Genomic DNA, 26,033 nt, shown 5'->3' with positions numbered 1-26,033 from the left:
TTCCCTGATTGTAGCACTTTCTCCCCTGATTGTAGCACCTCTAAGATTTGTCATTCTCTTTGGATGATATTGAAGTTCTTGGACCAGCGTGTTACAAACATAGCTGCTCAGAAGGAGCTGGGAAGTCTGGGACTGATGCTCTAGAGTGGTGACTTGTTTTTGTGAATGAGGGTGTGGAACTCCTGCCCAGATGTTTCCAACAGATTTGTTGACAATTTCAAGGTATACTTTTGCTTGTCAGTCATTGTCACATCCCTAGATTACCTGGCACTGTGACTCAAGTGGATTGTTGACGTAAGTGGGCCCTTGTCAACTGCATGTGAACCAGTCCCATGGTGCAAGTAGACAAAGAAATGTTTGCATTATGGTACAAAAGGGAAAACCAAGAACACAGATTTGAAGGGTTTTGCCACAAGTCCCTAAAAGAAATTAGAAACATGGGGACAGAATGGTGAGTGGCGAGTGGTGAGGAGGAATCGGGGTGTTGGACAGAATCAGGATGTTGGGGAGGATCTGGGGTGTTGGGGAATTCGGGATGTTGGAAACGCTTTCAAGAGCGTGTCTGGATCACTGAACATCTGGGACACTTTGCACATTCTTTACTTTCCATTTCAAAATGCTGTTTTTGGTGGTGCCCCTGTGCAAAAGCAAGGAGTAGAAGCATCAAAACTTAAAAACAACCATCCAGGGACTAGGAGCTACCTATTTGTAGCCCAGAAATAGTCATAAGTTGAATAAACCACAAGGGGGCAATCCAAGATTGAGCAAATATCATCCCAGTTGGTAAAAGAAAGTTCACTTGGGGGAGTGTTTTTTTCAAACTTGTAGAAATCTGAGATGGTTTAGTCTGACTCTGCAGAACAAGGAGCTCAGTTATTTTGGGGGGTTATTTGTTGACTTAGAAAGGAAAGGCCTTCTTAAATGGTCAGAAATACTTGCAAAATAAAAGATGTTCAGACTCAGAGTCAGAGCAATAACTTGTCTTAAAAACCTAGATCCTTCCTCCAAGAAACTTGAGAAACTTCTGAATGATGGCCAGTTTAAATACATTTTAATTAATTATATACATATGTCTGACAGAGTGTAAAATAAATCCAAGAGTATTTCACAAGCATATAAAATGAATAGAATCATGCGTGATTTTTATTATGCTTATATCGGTATTCCAAGTTCTTGGATATATAATTCGCTTTTGCAGATATGTGCATTTTTTTTTTTATAGTGCATCTTCTTTCCAGATAATTCAGTATATGCTAACAAGTTGCTTAAAGGGATTAACTGGAAAGTTCATCAAGGAACAAACATCTCTTGCTCTGTTCTACCTGTCTGAAGTCCTTCCCCCACAACCTGGAAACTTGGTTAGTTGCTGCATTCTCAGAGGTTTCATGGCAACTTGTTACTTGTGGAACGAGAGCAAGAACTTTTTAGGCAGACTGATAAAATATGAATCCCAATTTTAGCTCTATGTTTTTGTTAAGAGACTTAACTTTCATGTGCCTCAATTTCTCTGCATCTAAAATGTAGAAGAAATCCATGCATACTTCATAGGTTTGTGGTAAGAATTAAACGAATTAGTATATGTAAAGCAATTAGAAATGTATGTGGCACATAGCACATAATTAATAGATGTTTGTTGATTTCATGAGCGAATGGCCTTGTAATTTCCTCACGTAAATTCATTGTAAGAACAAATTTATGAGGAAATGGGAGGAATATTGGATGAGTTTTCACTGCCGAGGGCCAGTGGCAAACAGGAGAGTTGAATAGTGATACTCTGTACAAAAGAAACTCTAGCTGGCGTTCAGGGCCACCAGACAAGCTTCTATGCCTCACCTCTGCAATATGGTGAAAATCAGTAAGCCAGTAATAGAGGGCACTTCAATAAAAGGATAGAGTTTATCTGTGAAATGCCAGTCACTTAGAAAAGTGCCAACTTCAGTCACAGAATTTCTTGCTTTGTTTTTCAATTTTTTTTCAATGGTAACAATCTAGAGAGCTTAAAAACAGCCAAATGATTAACTTGTCTCACTAGACAGATTGATAGCATTTCAAAATAAACCAGACACACTAGGTGTGGGGGGAGGAGGGATTAGGTCAAAATAAAGGGGGTGGGAATTGTATGGGGACTATAACCAAGATGAAAAAGCATACACTGTGCAAAAATGAAAAATGATGTAAAAATATAAAAAAAAAGGTTTTGAAAATGGCATCTAAAAGAAACACTCTGTAAAAGAGTTACAGAGCTCTAGAGTCAGAATAACATGATCCAAGATCCACTGTAAATGAAATAAAAAATGTCTTAGGAAACAGAAACTCACAGTTAGAAGGTAATAAAAATGTCAAAATCAAATCAAAGTCTTTTTCTTGCCCCACAGAACTGTATTTTCAAGAAAAAATGAATCTTTTGAAAAATATGGACTGAACTGGACAAAAATCTGATCACAAATGTCCATATTTACAGATTCAAGTGTCATCAATATATATTTTATCCTTTCACACAAGGGGTGTTACCAATAATTGGATTTTCAAGTCAATTTCTTTTTTTGCAAATGAATCTCCATATCATTTTACAATTTTTGAGACCTCAGATGAGTGGATAAGGAGACAACATGGGGTGTCAAACAGCTTGCAGAACCTAAGGACATAAAGAAATTGATCGGTAAAAGTAGAATGAAGGAATTGATGCGTTCTCCCTGTAATTATGTTTTAGCCAATCAACAAACACATTTCTAGAGCAACTTTGGGTGAGCTGGGAAGCTCAGGATAGAGTTTGGGGTTTGCTGTAGGAACTGGACATAGGATAAAGGTGAGAATCAGGGCATTGGCAAGGGAGTTGGAGGGGGAGATGGATCATGTAGAAGTCTAGAGTCTTGCTGCCTGATTCAATGTGAGACGTGGGAGAGGATGAAGTCTCTGAACCACAGGCTACGTCATAACAGACATCCGCTCATTTTCTCACCAAATACATCCTGTGTGACCGTGGGTCAGAGATTTGGGGAAGAATAGAATTCGGTCCCTGCCCTTACAAGGCTCAGTCTCATTGTAATAAATGAGACAGAGGCAGAAATAACAACAGCAAGGCCATACATGTCAGAATAGGACAGGATATGTATAAGATATCACCAGTTTTATTCTGGAATGTGTCTGAATGCAAGGAGTATCCGAGTCCAAGTGATCCTGAGTTTTGAAGTTACAGGTGATATAAGCTACTGGGATCAATCATTCAATCATTCATAAAAAGCATTAAGTATTGCAAATCTATGTGCTGGCCCTGTTCTAAAAGTGAGGGTAGGAAAGACAGAAATCCCTGCCTTCACAAAATTGTAATCTAGTAGCAGAGAAGGACAAAGAAGAGAAACAAATATAACATAGAGCATGTGGGACAGTGATAAGTGCCAAGCAAAGGCAATAAAGCAGGAAGGAAATCGGGGAGGGTGGGCCTTGTGGCGTCTATGGCCGGGAAAGCCTTCCTCAGACAGCAGTTCAGTTGAAGGTGAGGCTGAACTACAGTTCCCACGGCTGCCCCTCCAGTTCCAGCCACTTGCTCTGTTTATTTCATTTTCTGAGACTCTCCCCATTTTCCCTAACGCAAACACTTCAGTCTTGCTCCACTGGATTGGAACTTGATGCTCCTCAAAATGGTCCTCTCTTTCGGAAAGACAGTGTGCTGGCCCCTTTACAGTCTGAGTGTAGGAGCAGCGTTAATCAAGACTCAGCGAGCACATAGTATTTTTACACACCTCATACATGCATGAGAGTCACTTTGCTCTTTCTGCCTTCAGAAAACAACAGGCTGGTGGGAGGGAAGGCAGCGGGCCTCCCCGAGCCTGTGTTTTCACGGGGCACAGGCCTGGGGTCTCCCAGGGAGGGTGTGGATGTAGATGGTTGCACTTCCTGTGGGCAGAGGTGCCCCAAGCCTCGGTCAATCAATCATTCATGCAGAGGCATTGATGGAGCGTGGCCTGTGTTCACGCAGTGATGCCCAAGGCCAGGCTCTGCTTGGAAGACTAGAAGACTCCTCCTGGTCCCTGTCCTCCTCCTGCCTGGCCCGCTGTAGCCAGAGGGAGATTTCTTTTCTCTTGGCTTCTATCTATCAAGCCATATTTTCCCGGTTTTCCTCCGAATGCATTGGCAACTTCTTCTAACCTCTCCACTGCCAACGCCTCTTCCTCTACAGAGTCATCCTCTCTTTGCTGGAGGTGAGGACTCTGCCCTCTTCTCAACTCTCATTCTTTCTTCAGGTGATATTATCTTACTCTGTAGCGTAAATACCATCTTCTGGTATTTATATGTATATCTATATATCTATATCTATATATATGATAGATTTGAGATCCGTCCACTGAGTTTCGCCAGCAGCGATCCTTCCTTAACAGTTGGGAGTGCTTCCTTGACCTCCTCCTTTGGGTGTCTCTGGACATTTCAAATCTATTGTGACCAACACAAAAACTCTTGATTTCAATTCCCTTCCATCCTAAAGTTAATCAGCTTTCCCCTGTCCTTGGCACCTCAGCAAATAGCACCTGGAATCTACTTGAATGACCCCAAACCTAAGAGTCATTCTTGATTCCTCCTTTTCACCACATCTGCTCAGGTAGGCTCTGTTCCCACACATACACATTACTTCTAATATGGCCACTACTCAATATCACCTTTGTTTCTTGCCTGATTACTGTTTTCCCATGTAGCATCCAAAGAAGGGTAAAATATGATCAGTACCAGGACTGCATTCAGACTTTTGTGTGCTTTGCTTTCAGAGATGCCCCTCTTCCATTAACAAGTAGTGAGAATTGGGCCTCCCTAGTGGTACAAGGGGTTAAGATGCAATCAATGAAGCTGTCCACAGCCACCGCAGCACGAGTTTGATCCCCGGCCAGGGAGGTGACCCACATGGTGCAGCAGACCTCTCCTGTCTCGCCCGCTGTTCCCCTCAGCAGTGTATTTTAGTCAGTCTGCCTGTTCTGTTCCCCACTCTGTCTCTGGTGAATCCTCTCACCCCCGCATCTCTGGCCTGTACCTCAGTTCTTGTATGCATAAATAGATAAAATCTTAAAAAAAAAAAAGTGGTAAGAATTGCCACCTCTTGCTTCCTGCTTCCCTCTGCTGGGTTCTCAGTTAGACCTAGGCCCTGAGAGCATGTGGCTTGAGTGTCTTCCAAGACGCCTCGTTCCCAAGGTGGACAACAGCGCAATTGTGTCACTACTGCTGCAGGCATTAGAGGACTGGAGTCACTGGAGTCCCCCCACAGGCCACATGGAACCAGGAGGAAATGACTTGGAAACAGCCTTGCTGGTGAGGAAGGAAGACGCAGGCATGAAAGCAACCAGCTGGCTATCTCTGAGGGGTTCAGATGGGAGCTCAATTACGTGGCTGGAGAGAAACCTGAAACAGTCATCTACTGGCTGGCAGAGGTGAAGACTCCGATGTGGAGATCCATCTCTCCCACGAGCACCACGCTTACCGCTGCTCGGGCTGGACAAGGCCTGCCAGTTGGCTCAGGTCAAGAAGATGAAGGCAGTGCTCCAAGAAGGACAGCAGTTTCTCTGCTCCACAGCAGACTGCACAGTGTCATTTTCCTCAGGAGAGTCCTTGAGGCCCTTATGCACATTCATTTTGGGGAAAGTTTGTGTTAGTCTTTTGCTCATCAGAGCAAGGAGCAGATAGGTTAGTGAGGTTAGCTCAGGACTCTCAGTTGAGAGCAGAAATCTTAGCAGGTTCGAAAGGTAGGCCAAGGCAAGACCAGGCAGTGAATGTCCCCTTGTGCCTTATACTCACACCTCGAGAGACTTAAAAAAGTAAAAGTTCTATTTTATGACTGCACTGGTGTAAAGATGACTATATTAACATATCTTAAAACATTCCTTTGACTTAAAAGTTCATTTCTTTCTTTGGATTTTGAATTTATAGCAATTTGTGAATTCCTAAAATTACTATATGCCTTAGGCATGCGCCTGCCTATTAGACCTCATACTTGGCTTTGATCAAAGTCCATTAAATCTCCCCTACTAGAAGTTCTTGAAATGTCTTTCCCTGCAAGAAGAATGAATTCCAAAGCCCCTTCAGAATCTGTAGTCCCTGTATGAGTTGGTCAGACACTTAGCTCTCCGAAAGCCTCTCTTTGATACTATTTTCCTTGTGTATTTTGCTCAGGCTACACTGAGCTATTTCATCTTTTTTTTTTTAAAGGTTCTATTTATTTATTTATCTATTTATTTATGCATTCAAGAACTGGGTATAGGTCAGAGGTGTGGGGGGCGGTGAGAGGATTCACCAGAGATAGGATGGGAAGCAGGACAGGTGGATCTACTGAAATACACTCCCAAGGTGAGGAACGGGCAAGACAGGAGAGGATCAAACTCAGGCTACAGCAGTGATAGTGCTGAGACTTAACAGGCCGTCTGTCTACTTCTTTAACAGAACAAATTAGATACTGCCAGTAGCCCTTGCACTTCAGCTCCCCGAGTCTGAAACATTTTTCCCTAGGTCTCCAGTGGGCAACTCTCAGTCGGATGTAGTGAGTCTGTAAGTTTCCTGTGGATTTTGTGGAATGGACGAGGCAGGCTGGGATTGAAGTATCTTGCTGATTAACTACTAAAGAGGGCTGTCTGACAGCTAAGGGGGCTCCGACAGCACAAGACATGGAGTTACATCAACAGAGGTAAGAGTTAATGAGGGTGTTATCTGACAAGCAGCAACCACTGAGGAGAAATCACAGCGAGTCAGTAAGTTTGGTCGCTCTTTCCCTTCTTCATCTGTTCCCCCCCCAGCACAAGGAGGAGTTGGAGCTTGAGAGTGAATATTTGAATCACCTAGGATGGTTTTAAGCTTTAAGCTAAGTGGCATTGAATCAGGCAACCATGGAATCAGTCTGGTCAACTCCAAGGCCATTATGTTTCCAAACCAGCCTCGCGCTCCCACTCCCAGCCTTATTTACTCTTATTTTGGAAGCTGGTTTATTTCCTCCTTTGGGGAAATACCAAACTAAAAACACATGGGTTGGTCATCTGTGTCGACGTGCCTTCTTCTGGATCAGCATTTGAGGAGGGTCTGTATTTACCACAGAATGTACTCTGGGAGTCACCCATTAAAATAATGTTTAAATTCCCTATCCCATAAAAGGAGGCATGCAATTGGAACCACAGTGAAAATCCAGAGGAGATGCAGGGAGCTGAGTGTCCTGAAATTAACAAGGATGGGCTTGGACCACATTCCATACAGAGCTTAGAAGAAGCTTGTAACAAGGGACTAGACATTCTGGTTTTTCCAGGACATACGTGGGTGATGCCTGCTGTTCCAGCTTCATTATCAGTATAATCCTTTTCAATTATTAATGTATTCCATTCTGGATGACAAATTAAATGGCTTCTACAAAAAGTCCATTAGAAATCAATTAATGGGGGCATCCCTGAGCTCGCTCATAGCAAGGATTAAGAGAAAGGGCAGACATAAAGCAGGATGGAGAGGCAGGCCAGTGCAGTGATGGTCCACCAGACCCCCTGGCTGGGACCCATCGGTTTGAGAGCGGAGATCCTGGGGCTACTGTTAGAACTGCCCAGACACTGTGGGTGGCTGTCACCTGTCCTGCAGCTAGCAGATGCACATGGACTTAAGATTTAGAAGGCCGTTTTTTCAGGCCAGACTTCGTCATTCTCAACAAGTTCTGCACTAAAGACTCCCTTAGGCGCTATAGTGCAGACTCCACCTGAAAGGTTGACCTAGGTGCCACTGCAGCTTGCCCTGCCACGGAGCAGGCCCACTGAGCCGGCAAAATAGAGCATGACCTGTGTGCCAACTCACTTACCAGATTGCTTTCTTTTTTTTTGTTTAAATCCATTTCTGGTCTAAAGTAAGTTAAAGATAGAATACGGCTCTGAAACTGATTAGGATATAATCCTTTACCTCCTTAGTGCTGTCCTCCCATTTTTTGGACTAGTTTCATTCTAAATAAAATCTATGTAAAAAATGTGTCCCAAATTCCACCACAATATTCTGATTCTCAGTGAAAAAGGACTTTCAGGATTATCCTTGCCAGTCTTACCCTTTGAACATTTCCAAATCTGGTACAGGGTTCTGGTTGAACCCCCAAAATACCAATGCCTGGTATACCCCTGGGGGGTCCTCATCACCACCTTGAACTAAAGGCTGGTCACAGAGTTTCCCAAAGTGTATTCATTTGAACACTAAACTGCTCATAGACATTATATGAGAAAACAAGGGTTGTGTCATCAAAGATGTTTATTGAAATGCATATTTTAAAACATTAACATGTGTCTTTACTACAGGACTTCTTAATGTGCAAACAAGCATGTGAATCCCTGATAAAGGAAGCACTGAGAGACATCTCCTCCCTACTTGATGACGGTGCCCTTTTAACTTTTGGTTGAAGGTTGAGTGTTTAAGGAAATATTATACTAGTCTTCCTAGGAATATATACTTACAATGTATAACTAACGTCTGCCCAACGAAACATCCATTGTTCTCTGGATTTAATTCATTTTCCAAAGTTATTCCATCCTCCATGATTAAATAAGATGTGGCACTCCAAGGGTAAAATACCCATTGTACTGTTAGTGAGAAGCACTATAGCACTGTTCTAATTAGGATATTATTATTTGTCTTCTGAAAAGCAAGGTAGTTCAAGAAATGTCAGTAAGATCCTGATAAATGGAAGGATTGACACAAATGATCTCGTCTTACTCTGAGTGAGACTGCAAAGTTCATACAGGCACATGCAAGGTCTTCACAAAAAGTAGAGCAGCAGTCTTTGGAAGATATGGTTTAATATGTAAGCATTATAGTCAGCAATTATATTATAGCTCAAGGACGACCTTGCAAACCGCCCGCCCCATCAAAATATAATGACTGCCTGTCAAAGAGTATTGTATACGTTCCAAAGAGTTGTTTGCCATGGGGAACACTGCCATCCAGAAACAGTAATGACTGGGCATTAATAAAAAAAAAACAAAACCAGAAAAGATGACTCTCAGGAGAAAATACACACATACACACAATAGAAAGTCTATCTCCCGTATGCCACCCATTCACTATAAATCTTTGAAATGAGTTCAGATGAAATAAAAATCAAAATTCTCAAAAAGTGAAAGATTAACTTAATCACTAAATATTCCCTATTGTTCCAAACATGAGCATGTTTTTTTATTTCTATGCAAAACTCCTCCTTTAAACTGCTTAAATGTTACACAAACCAGTTTTCAAATAATAAAGCCAGTCATCTTGCAATTAAAAAAAATAGATAACTATGCCATATAACACACACACACACACACACACACACACACACACACACTAACAAACACCCAGTGATAAAATTTGAGCTCTCCTACAATAAGTACATAAAGGCCAGTAAGTGCTGCTGGGAAGGAACTTGGTGTCACCCTTCCCTACAATCCACATAATTTCCTTTAATCCAATAGCAAATCTGCGCATATTTGAGAGGGGTGATTCTAACAGCCACGTTGAAATCCTGTGGTGAACCATTCATGTCCACCCACTGGTGCCCTGAAAAGATGCCAATGATTTTTCGCTCCCACTTCTGCTGCTGTCTTTTCCACATCCTCACATAGACCCCGGACCCACTGGCCCCAGGCTGGGCATCGCACTGCTGGTAGAGCAGGTCATAGGTCTCATCTTTGACGTCACAGAAGCGGTACACCAAATTGCCTGGTCGGTCATTGTCATAACCAGAGAAATGGATTCTGCCCCTGGCAGCTGCTTAGCTGGAGGGCTCACCCCAATTTTCATGAACTTTCTCTTGTGGGGCTTCTTAAGTTCCAGGAGGGCATAGTCATAATCCATGCCAATGTCATTGGCATTGCCTTTGATCCATCCCTTGGGCACATGGGTGCGCTTCACCCGGATCCACTGAAACTTCATTTTGTCAGGCATGGCTGAGGTTGAGGCGTTCGTCCCTTGACCGCCATCTTTAAACTTGGGCTTCAGGAAGCCCACTCGAAGCTTCTGGGTTCCCTTCACATAGGTTTCCCATCATGTATGCAGTGGGCCGCTGTGAGGACATGTTTCTCCGCCACTAGGGTACCAGTGCAGCCTGTGGACAACTTCACTGATGTTGAGAAGGGGTAGTTAAGCAGGAAGTCCTTCCCAAAATGCTGAACCTGCTGTCATAACCATAAATCTGCCGCTTCCTCCGAGACTTTCCCGCAGGCTCACCCTGGGCACTACTGAGGATGTAAATGCCCACCTGTGTCTCTGTTCGGCTGCCGTTGGCATAGAGTGTTTCATAAGACAGATACTGCTTGACCTCTTCGTAAGTGGGCAGTGGAGTTCCCTTATGACACTGGGGTCCACATGAAGAAGACACTTCCAATTTGGCTTCTGCCCCAAAGTCTGGCTTGGCTAAGCTGAGGGTGGACTGGGGCAAGACCACAGGTAGGCGGTAGGCAGGCCAAGTCGGTTTCCACTGGGCACTTATCTGCCCAATAGTACAGAGGAGGAGGAAAAGGAGCAGGAATTGGAGCCCGGGGATCCCCGCCATGCTGAGCACCACCCTGTAGAAACAAAGATAGGCAGGTCAGGAGGGCAAGGGGCTGAGCGTGCAACACAGCCCAGAGGTTGTTTGCCATTGTTTGCAAGTCTCTCAACCCTCCTTAGGAATCAGGGTGTGGAGAGGAACCCCTGGATAATGGTCTCACTTAAATGCCAGAGCTTGACCTTGGAGTGCTCCTGTGGCTGGGTGCCCAAAATGAAATTGGGTGATGACTCTCTTCCCTAAGAACCCCCTTGTGATAGCCTCCTGCAGGGCAGCATGCTTATGTCATTAATCCCCAGATAAATTGCTCAACCAGCTGCAAACTCTGCATGATTTTGAGCCTTCACTGTGCTTGATTTTAAACCTTCATACTCTCCAACCTCCCCAGTCCCTCTGCCTTTCTTTTTTTTTCCTCTCACTCTCATTATAGCAGGTACTTGGAAAATTTTCAGAGCCACTTTTCATGTTGAGGATAAATTTAAATTACACATCTTACCAAATGACTAATGCACTGAGGAGAGATGGAGGCATGGTGTCATACCTACTAGGAGTCTTATGGCTTCTAAATGGTGGGTGCATACAAAAGAGGGAATGAGACTATTTATTTATTTGATTTGAATGGAGGAAAATCTTAACTTTTGTAACTTTAGTTCCAGAGCAGGAAGGTCTCTAACAAACAAAATATTCCTTCTCCCTTTGGATTTTGCTATGACTACCTGGATCTTTGTCAAAGGTTGTAAATTCTAATGTCAGATCAGGGTGATCACACTGTGACTATTTCTGTTGACTAGTTTTTCAGGTCTTTGTACCTGTGCTCCCATCTAGCCTAAATCCTTGAGTTGGGGCCTAAAAAAGCACTCAACTAAGATTTCTTAGATGAACACTTGTATTAATGGAAGAGTGAACTAATGAAGAATCAATAGTATGACTCAAAAAATACTTCTTTTAGGAGATTCAGATCAACATGGAGGCGGGAAATGCTGCAAGTAAGTCCTCCCAGAAAACAAAGTTAATAGAGAGGAAAAGCGGCAGGTCCCTGTGAGAACTGGGACACGGAAGATAAACGGGTGACTCTGGCAAACTGCCCCAGGACGATAAGAGAGGAAAGCTCAGAACCTGCTGCCCTCCCGCACCCACAAAGCCGGCACACTCAGACCAACAGAAAGAAAACCACCACCACCAACAACAAACTACAGATCAAGTGGGACTGTGGGTGGAAAGGAACTACTGCAGGTATTGCACCCTGCCAATGGGAACTGTGGAGAACTGTGCGGGAGTCTCCATGGAGGTGAGCAAAAGGTGCCATTAGAGGAAGATGAGGACTCCGGAGAGACCTGCAAATAGCCCAAGGCCAGATGGTAAGCTTGTGCGGAAAAGCACATTTGCTTGAAAAGCATATGAGGATCATGGCTGCCCAGGTCCCTGTGCCCGAGACTTAGGCTCATGGAGAGACATGTGGGAACCATCACTGAGGTGAATGACTCCCACTGAGTAATCAGAAACCAGGCACTCTGGCATGGGAGCGGGGTGCAAAAGGTGCTATTTCTGTAGACACTGAACTGGGCTACTGCCCACGTCCTGGATCTGAGGGCTTTGGAACTGAGACCCTGGGTATGAAATTCGGGGCATGGGATTCCCCACAATGCACGACACAGGGCAGACACCCCCCCCCCCACGCCGTTGAGCTATTCCACGCCACCTCCCACTCAGTTCCCCAGAGACGCACAGTGGGGAAACGCACAGCTCTGGAAGGACATTAGGAAAGATCTCTGGTGCCACCTAGTGATAGGAACAAAATCACCAGCTTCCTAATAGTTGGAAGACAGGGTTTCCAAAACCACCCTCAGGTTCTGAGAGGGGGTGGGACAAGCAAACGGGGGTAAGAAGGGTAACAAGGCATGGAGCAAGACCCCATCCTGGAACTGAGAGCTAGGCACAGGATTCAGGACATGGAACGTGCCATAACAGTGGGTACTGCACAGGGTGACAGCCAGTGTTTTGGATCTGAGACCCTGAGATTGAGAACTAGAGTGCAGAATTCAGGGCACAGGATCCACACAGCCGTGGGCATAGCACCGGGTGAACACAGGGCAGACAGCACCCAGTATGAGCAATAGCCCCTATGTCGAGGTGCTCCCCTTCCTCCTCCATTTCTCAGAGAACTACAGGGGAAAAGCACAGGTCGGCAAGTACAGGTCTCTAGCGCCACTTAATGACCAGAGCAAAATCACCAACTTACTCATTCCCTGTTGGAACTAAGTAAATACGGAGGGAGGGAACTGTAAGAGACAGTGCCCAGCAACACAGCCACAACATCAACACCATGGTGGAGTTTTGGTCTACCAGTGCGGGTTTCAGTCTGGTAAATAGTTTTTGACACCCATGAAGGAGAGATCCATTGAGATGGCCACCAACACCAGTGGCACAATGTCCCAATGCATAGAACAAATTACAAAGCAAACAGCAGGAAGAAGGAAAAATACAAATAATCAAGCAAGCCCACAGGAAAAGGACATACCACAAAAAGACAATAAGTCACCAGAGCTCAATAATGACACGGAAGAACTTCTCTGCCTGTCAGATAGAGAATTAATAATCATCATGATTAAAAAGTATAATGATGGGCCTCCCTGGTGGCGCAGCGGTTGATCACTGGGCTGCAAAGCTGCCTGTAGCCTCTGCAGCACCGGTTCAATCCCCGCCTGCCGGCAAGGGTCCCACTTGGCGCACAGCCCTCTCCTGCTGCACCCACTACTCCCCTCAGCAGTGTACTTCATCACTCTGCCTGTTCTGTTCCCCGCTCTGGCTCTGGTGAATTCTCTCACCCTCCCACGCTTCTGACTGTACCCAGTGCTTGTATAAATGAATAAATCTTAAAAAAAATTATCTTAAAAAAATAAAGTATGAGATGAGACAAATAATCAATAAACTGAAGAACAAAAATGAGACCTTAAGAAAGGAAAAAAAAAGAAAAGAAGGAGGCTAAAAGATTACTGGAGGAGACAAAGAGCTCTTGGACAAGCATTGAAAACAGAACCGAGGAAATGGGAGAACGGATCTGTACTCTTGAAGATATAGAAACAGAAAGAACCGAAAGAGAAAAAGAGAGAGAAATGCAAAGGAAGAAAAACGAGAATACCCTTAGACAATTATCAGACTCCATGAAGAGAGGAAATATAAGAGTTATAGGCATCCAGAAGGTGAGGAGAGAGATAAAGTAACTGAGAAATTATTCAACGAGATTATTGAAGAAAACTTCCCAAGTATGAAAAAGGAGACAAATATAACATACAAGAAGTGAGAAGAACACTCAATTACCACACTGAAAAGAAAATTACAACAAGACACATAATAGTAAAGCTTGTAAGAGTCTAAGACAAAGAAAAAATAATGAAACTGGTAAGGGGGAAGAAACAGATAACTTATAAGGGAAAATCAATCAGGTTAACCTCAGACTTCTCTGAAGAAACACTACGGGCAAGAAAAGAATGGAGTAACATATTCAACAAACTTCAAAACAGCAAATGCCAACCAAGAATACTTTACCCTGCAAAGCTCTCCTTCCTCTATGAAGAAAAAATATGGACCTTCTCAGACAAACAGAAACTCCAGAAATTCATTACAACTAAACCCCCACTCCAAAAAATTCTACAAGAAGTTCTAAAGCTAAAACCAACAGAGGAATGAACAAGAAGAACAGAATAAAGCAAGGAATAAAAATCACAAAAAAGACAAACAAAAAGGCAAATATAGATGCCAACATACCAATATTAACTCTAAATGTAAATGGATTAAACTCATCAATAAAAAGACACAGAGTAGCACTCTGGATTAAAAAACAAAATGTATCCTTCTGCTGTCTGCAGGAAACACATTTAACCACAAAAGATAAACACAGACTGAAAGTAAAAGGTTGGAAAACAATCCTACAAGCAAATGAAACAAAAAAGAAGGCAGGAACACCTATATTTATATCAGATGAAATAGACTTCAAATTAAAAAAAGTAAAAAGAGACATAGATGGAAACTACATTATTATCAAGGGGCCAATACATCAGGAAGCTATAACACTCATCAACTTATACTCACCAAATGTAGGAGAACCAAAATATGTTAACAAATATTATCAGCTCTGAAAATGGACATTAAAGAAAATACATATATAGTGGGAGACTTCAACACTCCACTCTCACCAATGGGCAGATCAATGAGGCAAAAAATAAACAAAGACACTAGAGCCCTAAATAAAGACATAGAACTCATGGACTTAACAGACATCTATAGGACACTGCACCCAAAAAAATCCAAGTACACATTTTTCTCAAGCACACATGGCTCATTCTCCAGAATCAATCACATACTGAACCACAAGACAAACATCAACAGATACAGAAAGATCAAAATCATTCCAACTATCTTCTCCAATCATAAAGGCATCAAACTAGAAATAAATTATGAAAAGAAAACAAGGAACCCTCCCACTTCATGGAAATTGAAATCCACACTACTGGAAGACCACTGGACTAATGAGGAGATCAAAGAAGAAATTAAAAAATACTTTGAGGTGAACCACAAGTAGGACACCACTTTCCAGAATGTATGGGATGCAGCAAAAGCAGTAATAAGAGGAAAATATATAGCAATACAGGCTCACATCAACAAACAAGAATTCAAAGAAACAACCTAATCTCACATCTCAAAGAGCTAGAAAAAGAATAACAAAAAAACACTAAAGCCAGAGGAAGAAGGGAAATCATAAAAATCAAAGCAGAAATAAATGAAATAGAAATTTAAAAAAAATCAAAAATCAATGAAACCAAAATTCGGTTCTTTGAAAAAATAAGCAAAATAGACAAACCTCTAGCCAGGCTCACAAAGAAAAAATGGGAGAAAACACAAATAAATAGGATTATAAATGAAAGAGGAGAAATCACAACAGGTTCAGTAGAAATCAAAAGAATAATCAGAGATTACTATGAACACTTATGTGCAAACAAATTCAACAACCTAGAAGAGATGGGTAAATTCCTAGAATGATATAATCATCCAAAGCTGGATAAAGAAGAAATAGAACACCTACACAGATCAATTACAAGCAGCAAAATGGAGGCAGTAATCAAAGCACTCACCAAAAACAAAAGCCCAGGTCCAGATGGCTTCACAAATGAATTCTACCAAATGTTCAGCAGTGAATTAGTGCCTATCCTACATAAACTCTTTCAAAAAATTGAAAAAGAAGAAATACTACCAAATATTTCTATGAATCCAACATTACACTAATACCAAAACTGAACAAAGACAGCACACAAAAAAGAAAATTACAGGCCAATCTCCCTAATGGACACTGATGCAAAAATCCTTAACAAAATCCTTGCCAACAGAATCCAACAACACATCCAAGGGATAATACACCACGATCAAGTGGGATTCATCCCAGGGGCACAAGGATGGTTCAACCTATGAAAATCGATCAGTGTAATGCATCACAACAAGAAAAATAAAAACCATATGATCATATCAATAGATGCTGAGAAAGCATTTGACAAAGTCCAACATCCATTTATAATGAAGGCCCTTGAAATTCTTGGGATAGAAGGAACATAACTTAACATGATAAAAGCCATAGATGACAAACCTACCTCCAACATTATTCTCAATAGTGAAAAGCTGAAGGCCTTTCCTTTAAGATCAGGAACAAGACAAAGATGTCATCTCTCACCACTGCTCTTCAATATAATAGTGGAGGTCCTAGCCAGGGCAATAAGACAAGAGAAAGGCGTACAAGGAATCCAGATAGGGAAAGAAGTATCTATAGACAGTATGATAATATACTTAGAGAACCCTAAAATCTCCACAGAAAAACTACTCAAAATAATCAACCAGTTCAGTAAACTAGCAGGATACAAAATCAACACACACAGATCAGTAGTCTTCCTATACATAATCAATCTATCTGAAGAAGAAGAAATCAAGAAAACCATCCCTTTTATAATTGAAACAAAAAAATCAAATACTTGGGAATAAACCTAAAAAAAGAGGTGAAAGACTTATACAAAGAAAATTATAAAACACAGTTAAAAGAAATAGAAGACACATAGAAATGGAAAGACATCCCCCGCTCATGGATTGGAAGAATTAACATTATTAACATGGCCATCCTACCAAAAGCAATATACAGATTCAACACTACTCCAATAGAAATCTCAATGACATTCTTCAAAGAAATAGAACAAATACTGATGAAATTCTTATGGAACCACAAAAAACCACGAATCGCCAAAGCCCTTCTGATGAAAATAAAGGAGAAAGGAGGTATCACACTTCCAAACTTCAAGCCATACTACAAAGCCATAATAATTAAAACAGTTTGGTATTGGCACAAAAACAGACACACAGACCAATGCAACTGAACAGAGAACCCAGAAATAAAGCCACACTTATATGGAGAACTAATCTTTGACAAAAGAGCAAAGAATATGCAATGGAACATAGACAGTTTGTTCAATAAATGGTGCTGAGAAAACTGGACCACCATATGTAAAAGAATGAAACTAGACCACTACCTCTCACCGTGCACAAAAATCAATTCAAAATGGATAAAAGAATTGGACCTAAGACCTGAAACCATAAAATATATAGAAGAAAATATAGGTAAAACACTACAAGACATACATCTCAGGAACATCACCCAAAGCAAAGAAAGGCAAGGAAAAGATAAAACACCTGGGATTACATCAAATTGAAAAGCTTCTGCACAGCAAAAGAGATATTAGCCAAAACAGAGAGACACCCCACTGAGTGGGAAAAAAATCTTTGCACCCCAGTCAACTGATAAGGGACTGATCACAAAGATACACAAAGAACTCACAGGACTCAACAAAAAAAAAATAAACAATCCAGTCAAAAAATGGGCAGAAGAACTTTAAAGACATTTCTCCAAAGAGGAAATGCAAATGGCCAACAGGCATATGAAAAAATGTTCAACATCCCTTATCATCAGGGAAATGCAAATCAAAACCACATTGAGATACCACCTTACACAGTGAGAATGGCACATATCAAAAAGACAAGCAACAACAAATATTGGTGAGGATGTGGTGAAAAAGGAACTCTCCTACATTGCTGGTGGGAGTGCAAACTGGTCCAAGCACTGTGGAAAGCTGTCTGGAGGTTCCTCAGTCTACTAAAAATGGAGCTACCATATGACCCAGCAATTCCATTCCTAGGGATCTATCCAAAGGACACAAAATCATTGATTCAAAAGAACACCTGTACACCTATGTTTATTGCAGCACTATTTACAATAGGTAAAACCTGGAAACAACCCAAATGTCCAAAAATAGATGACTGGACCAAGAAGATGTGGTACATAGACACAATGGAATATTACTCAGCAATCAAAAAAGATAAATGCATGCCATTAGCAGCAATGTGGATAGAGCTAGAAGGAATTATGCTCAGTGAAATAAGCCAGAAGGAAAAAGAAAAATATCGGATGGTTTCACTTATAGCAGGAATATAGGGGAACCCAATAACACATCAGTGTAAAAAATAACAACAGTACAAAATACAGCAAAGCAAAAACAGACAATTATAAATCCGAGACATCCTGCAGGGGAGGAGGAGGGAGAGGGATCAGAGGGAGGGAGGGAGGAGCACAGGGGACTGAGGTGATGGTGCACGGGTGCCTTGGGGAAGGTAACTCTGTGGGGACTGCACCTGAAGGGGTGGGGGGAAGCAAATATTGGTTAAAAATGAACAATGATGTAAAAAATTAAAAAATTAATATAAAAAATAAAAATTAAATAAATTAAAAAATTAAAATTAAAAAAACCCCTCTTTTAAATGATGCAGGCTCAGTGCTAATAACAAGATATATGTGAGTGATGTGTTAGGACAGAAAAAGGGCAGGAAATCCAACAGTAAGAACAGGGTATAACTGTAATCTCCATTAAAAAAGCGAAGATTCCATGTTCTTTGCTCCACCGAGTAAACAGTAGAGTTGCACAGGCAAGGCGTGGCTGGGGAGCAGACTTGGAGGGGGCACATGAAGCAGAGAGACATATAAGAAAAAGGGGGAGCTTTTCAGCTTTGGACTAGGGGGGCACAGAAAGAGACATGTGGAGTCAAGACATGTAGGGACACCTGGAAGAGGCATGGGCAAGAGACCGCTGGGGAAGCTGACAGTAGCAGCCTTTACCTTGCTTTGTACTGTGATTTTGCTCCTTTTGTCCCAGCCTGCCTGTCCCTCCCTCCTGCCCCTTTCCTAGGTACCATATTAGAAGGTGCCTTAGACTTGTGGCAAACTTGTGAGCCTCAGTGGCACCTCTTTTGGCAAACCCAGTTTGGCTGGGCATTTACCCATGAGAAGATGGGCAACCTTGGATATTACTATTATCCTCTCTCGTCTTTTCTATGCATAGTATTCCTATTTCTTTTACACTAAGAGCATGCTTTGTCATTATGTGGCAGATGGCAGGACCCACTGAGAGCATGCAAGTTTGGGGGTCCTGGAGTACCCCTTAGTCTACACACTAAGAAGGGGAGATATTCCAGGGGAGGTGATGCTTGAGACAGGTGTCGAAGCTGAACAGAAGATAACAGAAGACGAAGTAAAGGGCGTACTTAGAAAGGGAACAAGGGCATGGAGATATGCCGCAGTGTGAGTTATTTCGGGAATTATGCTTAACTTAGCTATGGGGGACACAGGAGTGCTGGCAGCAGCAGGGAAGAGCCAGATTGTGAAGGGAAGTGGATACCAAATGAAGTCTGGATTTTATCCTGAAAGGTATGTTTAAAGACCTGGATCAAATATCCTGCAAGGAAACAACAAAAAAGACTGGAAGCACTTTCCTGAATGTTCAAACATCAGTTGATTCTGACTCTGAATCTTCTCCTTAAGAGAAGCTGACTTAGCAGGTTGAGCCCACAGCAAGGACAGAGGAAGGTTAGGTCTCAAGGTGAGGGGGAGAGAGCAGAAGTAAAGAAGAAGGTACTTCATGACTCTTATTCTTCCTCTTTGAGAATACAAACCTTCTGGCGAATTTTGAGTGATTTTTTTTCTTCTTTTATATAAAATTGGAAAATTCCGCTGACCTGACCTAGTCCCGCTGAGCATGCCAACTTACATTCCCAAAAAAAAAAACTTTATTTCTCAAATATGTGCTTGTCCTACCTACTGTTAGGATCTCTTCACTGGCCTCTTTCTCTTTGATTTTACTCCTGTCAAAAACAGGGGTTGGAAAAGGAAGGAATAAAGGTCTGGAAAAACCAATTCCTTGACACATACTGATCCCTTAAAACTCTTGATGTTTCCGAATAGGAAAGGTCCCTGGGGCGTTCTGTGGGGAGATGCATCTAATTATTTCTCTAAATCCTTGAAATCAGAGTGTGCATAGGAACATGCATACATGTGTTTGTATTTGCCTGTTAGGGACATTGCCAAGACTAATGGTGGATGAGGGCATGTGAGCAGAATTCTCCTTCTCAACAGGAAATTTGGGGATGTAATAGGTGTGGTGATAGTAGTAGCCCTTAAGGAGACTTGGGGATTGGCTCTGTCTCTGATTATTCCCAACCCTTGGACACATGGAGGGCTTGGATAACCCTCTTCTCTGTGTAAGTTGCTATCTAGATGATTGAATGCCCTCATGCCAGAATCCCTGCCAAGTATGATATGTACTAGAAGGAAATGCCTATCTCCCACAGGACTGTATCTTGGACTCCTATACATCTTTGATTAATGTGGAGAACATTAAAGCCTGCTCTCATTGAGTCGCAGATGTGTTAACCCAATTTTTACTAATTTACCTTAAGAAAAAAATACAGAATCCAGAGACCCAAGCTGCCAAGTATTTCTGATTTCAAAATATAATTACTGGGGAAGTGAGAGGAGGAGATAAAAATATACTATGTATTGTCATAAGTTGTAGACAATATTTTTAAAGTGCACAAAGAACACAACAGCTGAAATATGCTCATCTTATCATCTAGCACATACATCGTCAAGTCCCAGATCTGGAATTAGTGTATCAACTGGATCCTGAGACAACAGAGTTTGAATTATATACTCCACCCAAATTGGTTCCAGTGGCCTCTGTCTTTAGCTTTTTCCATTTATCCAAACATTGGAACAGTCCATTCCCAAGGATGTCAGGGAAGAGAATGGCAGGGAAGAGTCAGAAACTAGTTCAACTGCAGTTAAAATAAAAAAAAAAAAAATCCAGCCAGCAATCTTGCCTTCTTGAATTAACCCCTCTTGGGCAAAATTAACTCCCATTTCACTTTTCCAAGTGCTTTGCCTGTATACAAAATCCTTGTTTAAGAAAAACTTTCAAAGGTCTTAAAATTGCCTCATTTTACAAGTGCTACCATACCATACTTAAAAATTGGTATTTCAAACGATGTTTTTAGAAATCGGTTGGTGAGCGTGAGTTGTTTAGGGAAATGTGAGCAAGCCTCTGCTGGAGAATGCCAGGCAGCTGGCGAGGGTCTCTCAGCAGCCACATCATCACTCCAGCTTCTCAATGCTGAGGATCAAATTTGTTCCTAGGCAAAATGACAGATGCACAGATGCAAAATATATACAAATAAAGAAATTAATTTTAAAAAATGATGCGTGCCAAGGATCTCTGGATAACTTAGAAATCACAGGTGGCTGAGAAGTCTCTATGGAATATTACTAAAATGTTAATATTCTAGGAAAATACTGACAAATGAATATGAGATGATATTACTAATGTGGGATTTTTATCACTTAAATTCTGTCATTTAGCCAGTTAAAAAGTCAATCAATCTATATGTAAGTAAAGGACTGCTCTACCAACAGGACAGGGTGAAGTTTTAGTCCCTTATAAATAATCTTTTCAGAAACCTACAAAATACTAATTTCTATTGATTTGAACCATTGCTTGCAGGTTTCCTATATTATTACTTAAATGCTGTTTATTAACTTGTGTGCTTAAGACCTTATTCTGACAATAATTTATATAATAATTAAAGTTTCTAAAACCTCATTAGAAAATCCTTAATTCAGATTTAGAAATTAACACTGACTGTTAAAAATGAATGTAGGTTTGTAAGCACCTGATCAGAAATTGGGAGATAAGTTGTGGACTTAGATCCCCAGGTGGTTAAAAACTGACAGCTACATTCAAGTTGTACATCTCATAAATTACTTACTTCTTTACCAAAGGAGTGTTTAGGGTGGTTTGGAAATGGTTCTGAATAGTATGAACTAACTCAGATGGTCTCTTTAGCTAGTGTTTTTAGCTCTGGTCATCTTCTCAGTTCTGGGATTGTTTAATTTTTTAATTTTCCAGGGTCACAAAAATCCAAGGTTAGAGACTAAATTGTTACAAATGTCTTCTGCACCTTCATTTACTGCCCAGGAATCTCTACTCACAGAATTATGGAGGGTGGAGGATGAGGGAAAAAGGAAAAGGAAATTTTATCATGCTAATCTTTCGCCTATCTGGGAGACAAGATTTCCCTAATCAGTATGCAAAGGAGACAAAGGCCTCCAGCAGAGGTCAGCTTCTGAGAAGGAAACAGTGGCATAACTAGGTGCGAATGCTTTCGTAAAAGGATGGTGGTGGTGGTGTGTGTGTGTGGGGGGGACATTCCCATTGCTCACCAAGTGTTTTTCCTGAGGCTTCCACATCCTCCCCTGACTCTTCATTCATAACAACAGTGATAACTATGATGCTTTCAAATTAGGCAGATGGCTTTGCATTAACTTCCCAACTCACTTTATAATGCAATAATTCCCCAGGAGACAAATAAACCCTAAAGAAGCCTAGAATGTGTCCATTTAAGTGCACTTAAACCTAAACACTTATCAGTGTAAAGAGATGCAATAAAAAACAATCTCACTACTGGAAAGAAAACTAATGGGTTACATAAGTTTAAATTCTCTCTTGCCCTTACAAATGAATCACTTTATCCTTATAGAACTCCGAAAGACTCACACCTTAGAAAAGGGAATGAAGTTTTCCAAGTCTGATTCTCATATCAAAATCTGGATGAAGAAAATTCAGATCTACAAACTTCTATTTCTAGCAATAAGCCTTTACTGACAAAAGATTCCTCACATACATAATGATCTTTTAAATTTCCCAACTAAGTGTCTTCATGCATCATTTCATCTAAATGGCAAAGCACAACAGAAAATGAAGGTAAGCAAATATTTAGTTCACCATGCTTACTAAGACAGAAATACTACTCCTTTTCCAACTCTGTGTCTCTGACTCACAAGAGGGCAACACACTCCAGGCTCCATCACTCAGCAGGAGCTACTGTCCCACCATCCATTGTCTAAAATACTTACACTTTGTGACAAGGATGCCACTTCATGCGCCCATGAGGAACCTTAAGGGGAAGGGATTTTGCCTAATATCAGATGCACAAGTCACAGGCATCTGCTGGGTGACTGGGCACTGAGGCGGCTCTCTTCTCCTGCACCTTAGTTTCCAAAACTGCAACAACGTGGGTCTCCTCAAGAGGGCAAGAGTTTGAAAGGGAATGATTTACTCTGAAAGTAAACAAATGGCTGGGAGGGAAAGTCTCATCCTTGGGAGGCACACACTGTATGTACAAAGTAGACTTTCTGTAACCACCACAAATAGCAATAACAAAAAGCAGGAGGGAAGTTAGTGACCTCAGAAATTATAGATACCATTTAGAAGGATGAAGAAAAAAGTCAGATTCCGTTTTCTACAGAATCTGTGGTCTGGGATGTTGGACAGTAAAACCATGCTAATTTCTAAATCAAATACCTAAAAATGAACAAATCTCTGTCAATCCTCGGCAGCTTTCATTTTCCTAAGTCTTAAAATCTGTTAACGCTAATTAGGCCTAGTCACCTAATGGCTTAAGAATTACAATCTTACACAGGAAAATAAATGTAGGGAATTTATAAATCCAGTCAACCCTAAATATAATCTGGTGGTCAAAAACAAGTTTAAGTTCTCTATTAGATAGTAAGCAAAATGAACTACTTGAGTGCACCTGGGAAATGCCTGTAGCAGAGCAAGAAGAGTGTAAAAAACTCATTCGTGAGGCCCTGAGAAACTAATGCCTCAGAGTTAGGGGGGTTGGGTGCGTGGAATGCCTCCAGGATTAAGTCCTAATGGGCTGTGAGAAAAGATGTGCAGAAGAACCTGAACATGCCTAAACATGCAGGCTCTTACCCACTCATGGGCACTTGACACTCATGATACAGACAGAAAAATGCACCGGTATTCACACATCGACCTGAATAAACTGTCAGGGTTATAAAAATGAGGTCCATATCTGTTACCTTGGAAACTGTTTCCTTTCCAGTTCAGACACAGGAAAACATGACAAGTTACCTCTTGACTTTATTTACCTGGGAAAACATAAGAGAAACAATTTACTCAAATGCAGATGGTGTGTATGTGATCACCAACACTTTCACAAGTAAACACAGTGGTTTTGGGGGGGTGTGGGACTATGCATCTGAATAGACGTGATCCTATGCCTCTGAATCATGCACGGCCTTAGAATCCAAGATTACCTCAATTAAAAAAAATTACAAAGAAGGTATCTACTTTATCTAACACCTTAAAAAATATATACTGGTGTTGGGGCTTTTCCTAAGTTCCTTCTCCCCACTTCACTTGCGGTCTACTCCTAGTAGAGTTCTGAGACACAGTTAGAAGCGCTCGTACGTGCAAGAAGGATCCGAAACACTGTGCAGTAAATACGGTGATTAGGATATTGGGCCTCTGGCTTTTGGCCCAGCTATCTTCAGCGATAAATTTACAACTCTTTCTCCCAGGCCACCTGCAGAAGATCCTGTCACCGGCGGTCCGCCTCCGAGGCGCGCGCAGCACGCCCTTCCAGGCTGTCAGAACCCGGGCGCAGCCACACACACGCCAGCTTCGGTGGCTTCTCGAGCCCCGTGGCATCCCCGGGACACTAAAACAAAGTGGGTTTTCTCAGCTGCTTTCTCACGAGACGTTCTAAGGAAACCCATTTGTGTTCTGAAGGGGGCTCGTTTTTCACCCGCCTAAATGATTCTCCTCCCTCCTCTTTTAAAACTGGAAACTCCTGTGTCTACGTGAGCTCGGGCGAGCGCGCACAGGCTCAAGAGCAAACTCTGGCTCGCCAGGACCCGCGGCCCTGACAGCAGTGTCTGGAGAAGCCGCCGCCGACCACGCGCGCCGCGACGACGGACCGCAGCCTGCGCCCCGGACCTCCCCGGCGCTGCGGGTGCGCGCCCCGCCGCGCCCGGGTTAAAACTTACGGGGCAGCTCGCGCCGGCGAGCGGGAGCGCAGAGGAGGGGAGCGAGCGGCGGGCGCCGGAGAGGGGTCCTGGCCGCGCGGCCGCGGGGAGCTGCCCGGAGCCTCCCGTCTCCGCCCCCCAGCCCCGAGCCCCCGGGAAAGCAGTCCCCGAATGTCTCCCCATCCCTGCGCGGCGGCCCCGCGGGAGTGCCAGCGCCCGGCAGCCCGAGTCTCCGCGGGTCTCCCCGAAGGCAGCCGGGGCGCTGTTCCAGGGCCCCCTCGGCGGCCGTGCCTGCACCCGCGCCGGCCCTTTGTCCGGCTGCTCCGCGCCCCGCGCCCCCCGCCCGCCCGCACTCACCGGCCCAGCCCGCGGGCCTCGCCGCCGCTCAGGCAGGTGTGGGGCGCAGAGGGGCGCGCGGCTCCCATGCCCGCCGCCGCCGCCGAGTCAGCCCACGGGTGGGCGAGCCGCGCTGCGGAGGGCGGACCCGCCCCCGCCCCCCGCCCTGCCCCGCCCCCGCGCCCGGGCCAGCCCGCCCCCCGCGCCCCGCCTCCCCCCGCGCCCCGCCTCCCCCCTCCCGCCTCAGGCGGGCCGGAGCCGGCGGGCACCCACCCTCGGGCACCCACCCTCGGGAGCCCGCCCAGGCCTTGGGCGCGCAGGTGGCCCCGCGCCGTCGCCCCCTTGGAGCCAGCCCGCCCCGCCCGGGCCCCGCGCTCCTCCGCTCGGCCATTCCGGGCGCCGGCAAACCTCGGGCGCAGTGTCCGGAGCGAGCCTGGGGCTTTCGCCGCTCGCACCCGGGCCCGGTTGTCCCCGACGGCCACACCCCAGGCCAGCTCGGGACTGTGGGGGAGGTCCCCGGGCCCCGGGAGCGCCGCCGCGCGCCTCAGAGTGGGGGGAAGCGCTGCGGGCTCCCCCTGCACGGCGCGGGACGGCTCGGCTGGGGGTGCGCCTGCCGCGCTCTGTCTCCCCGCGGCCCGCGGTCGGAGCCCGGAGCTGGGCTCCCCCCGCAGCGCCTTGGGCTGGGGCGGCCCTGAGCGCGGCGCAGGGGGTTGGGGCGCTCCCGGGCCACTCCAGGGGGCGCCGGCCCCTGGCCCGCCCGGCCAGCGGCGCACTCCGCGGGGTCGCCGGGGGCCGCGCGCGCGCGCTCCCCGGGCCAGCGCTGCTAGAGCCGTGTCCGGACCTGGGGCGACGGCGGCCTCCTGCTCCCCACGTCAGGGTCGGTGTTGAATAAGCCGCCGTTTGTGGAGCGCCTCTGCGAACCAGCCTTGCATGGGGTGCCGC

The 26,033-nt window shown here is 43.9% G+C and overlaps 1 protein-coding gene and 1 pseudogene across 1 annotated transcript; one reads left to right on the top strand and one right to left on the bottom strand.

The window, feature by feature from the left end:
• The first annotated feature begins 437 nt into the window (after positions 1-437).
• Positions 438-5,664, top strand: LOC119255063 (bis(5'-nucleosyl)-tetraphosphatase [asymmetrical]-like; annotated as a pseudogene).
• A 3,341-nt stretch (positions 5,665-9,005) lies between these two features.
• LOC119255696 (serine protease 23-like) lies at positions 9,006-25,518 on the bottom strand. Its single transcript, XM_054699589.1, is given in 6 exon segments — positions 9,006-9,723; positions 9,726-10,001; positions 10,004-10,126; positions 10,129-10,526; positions 23,808-23,876; positions 25,500-25,518. Coding segments are annotated over 4 exon segments (1,116 nt in total). The 5' UTR covers positions 10,514-10,526; positions 23,808-23,876; positions 25,500-25,518; the 3' UTR covers positions 9,006-9,391.
• Between the last annotated feature and the right edge of the window lie 515 nt (positions 25,519-26,033).

The sequence above is a fragment of the Talpa occidentalis genome, unplaced genomic scaffold (assembly GCF_014898055.3).
Source record: "Talpa occidentalis isolate TD23 unplaced genomic scaffold, MPIMG_talOcc4v2.1 talOcc4.3, whole genome shotgun sequence".
In the NCBI taxonomy this organism is placed as follows: domain Eukaryota; kingdom Metazoa; phylum Chordata; class Mammalia; order Eulipotyphla; family Talpidae; genus Talpa; species Talpa occidentalis.
Note: the sequence above shows the minus strand (reverse complement) of the source record. Positions and strands in the feature narration are given on the sequence as shown.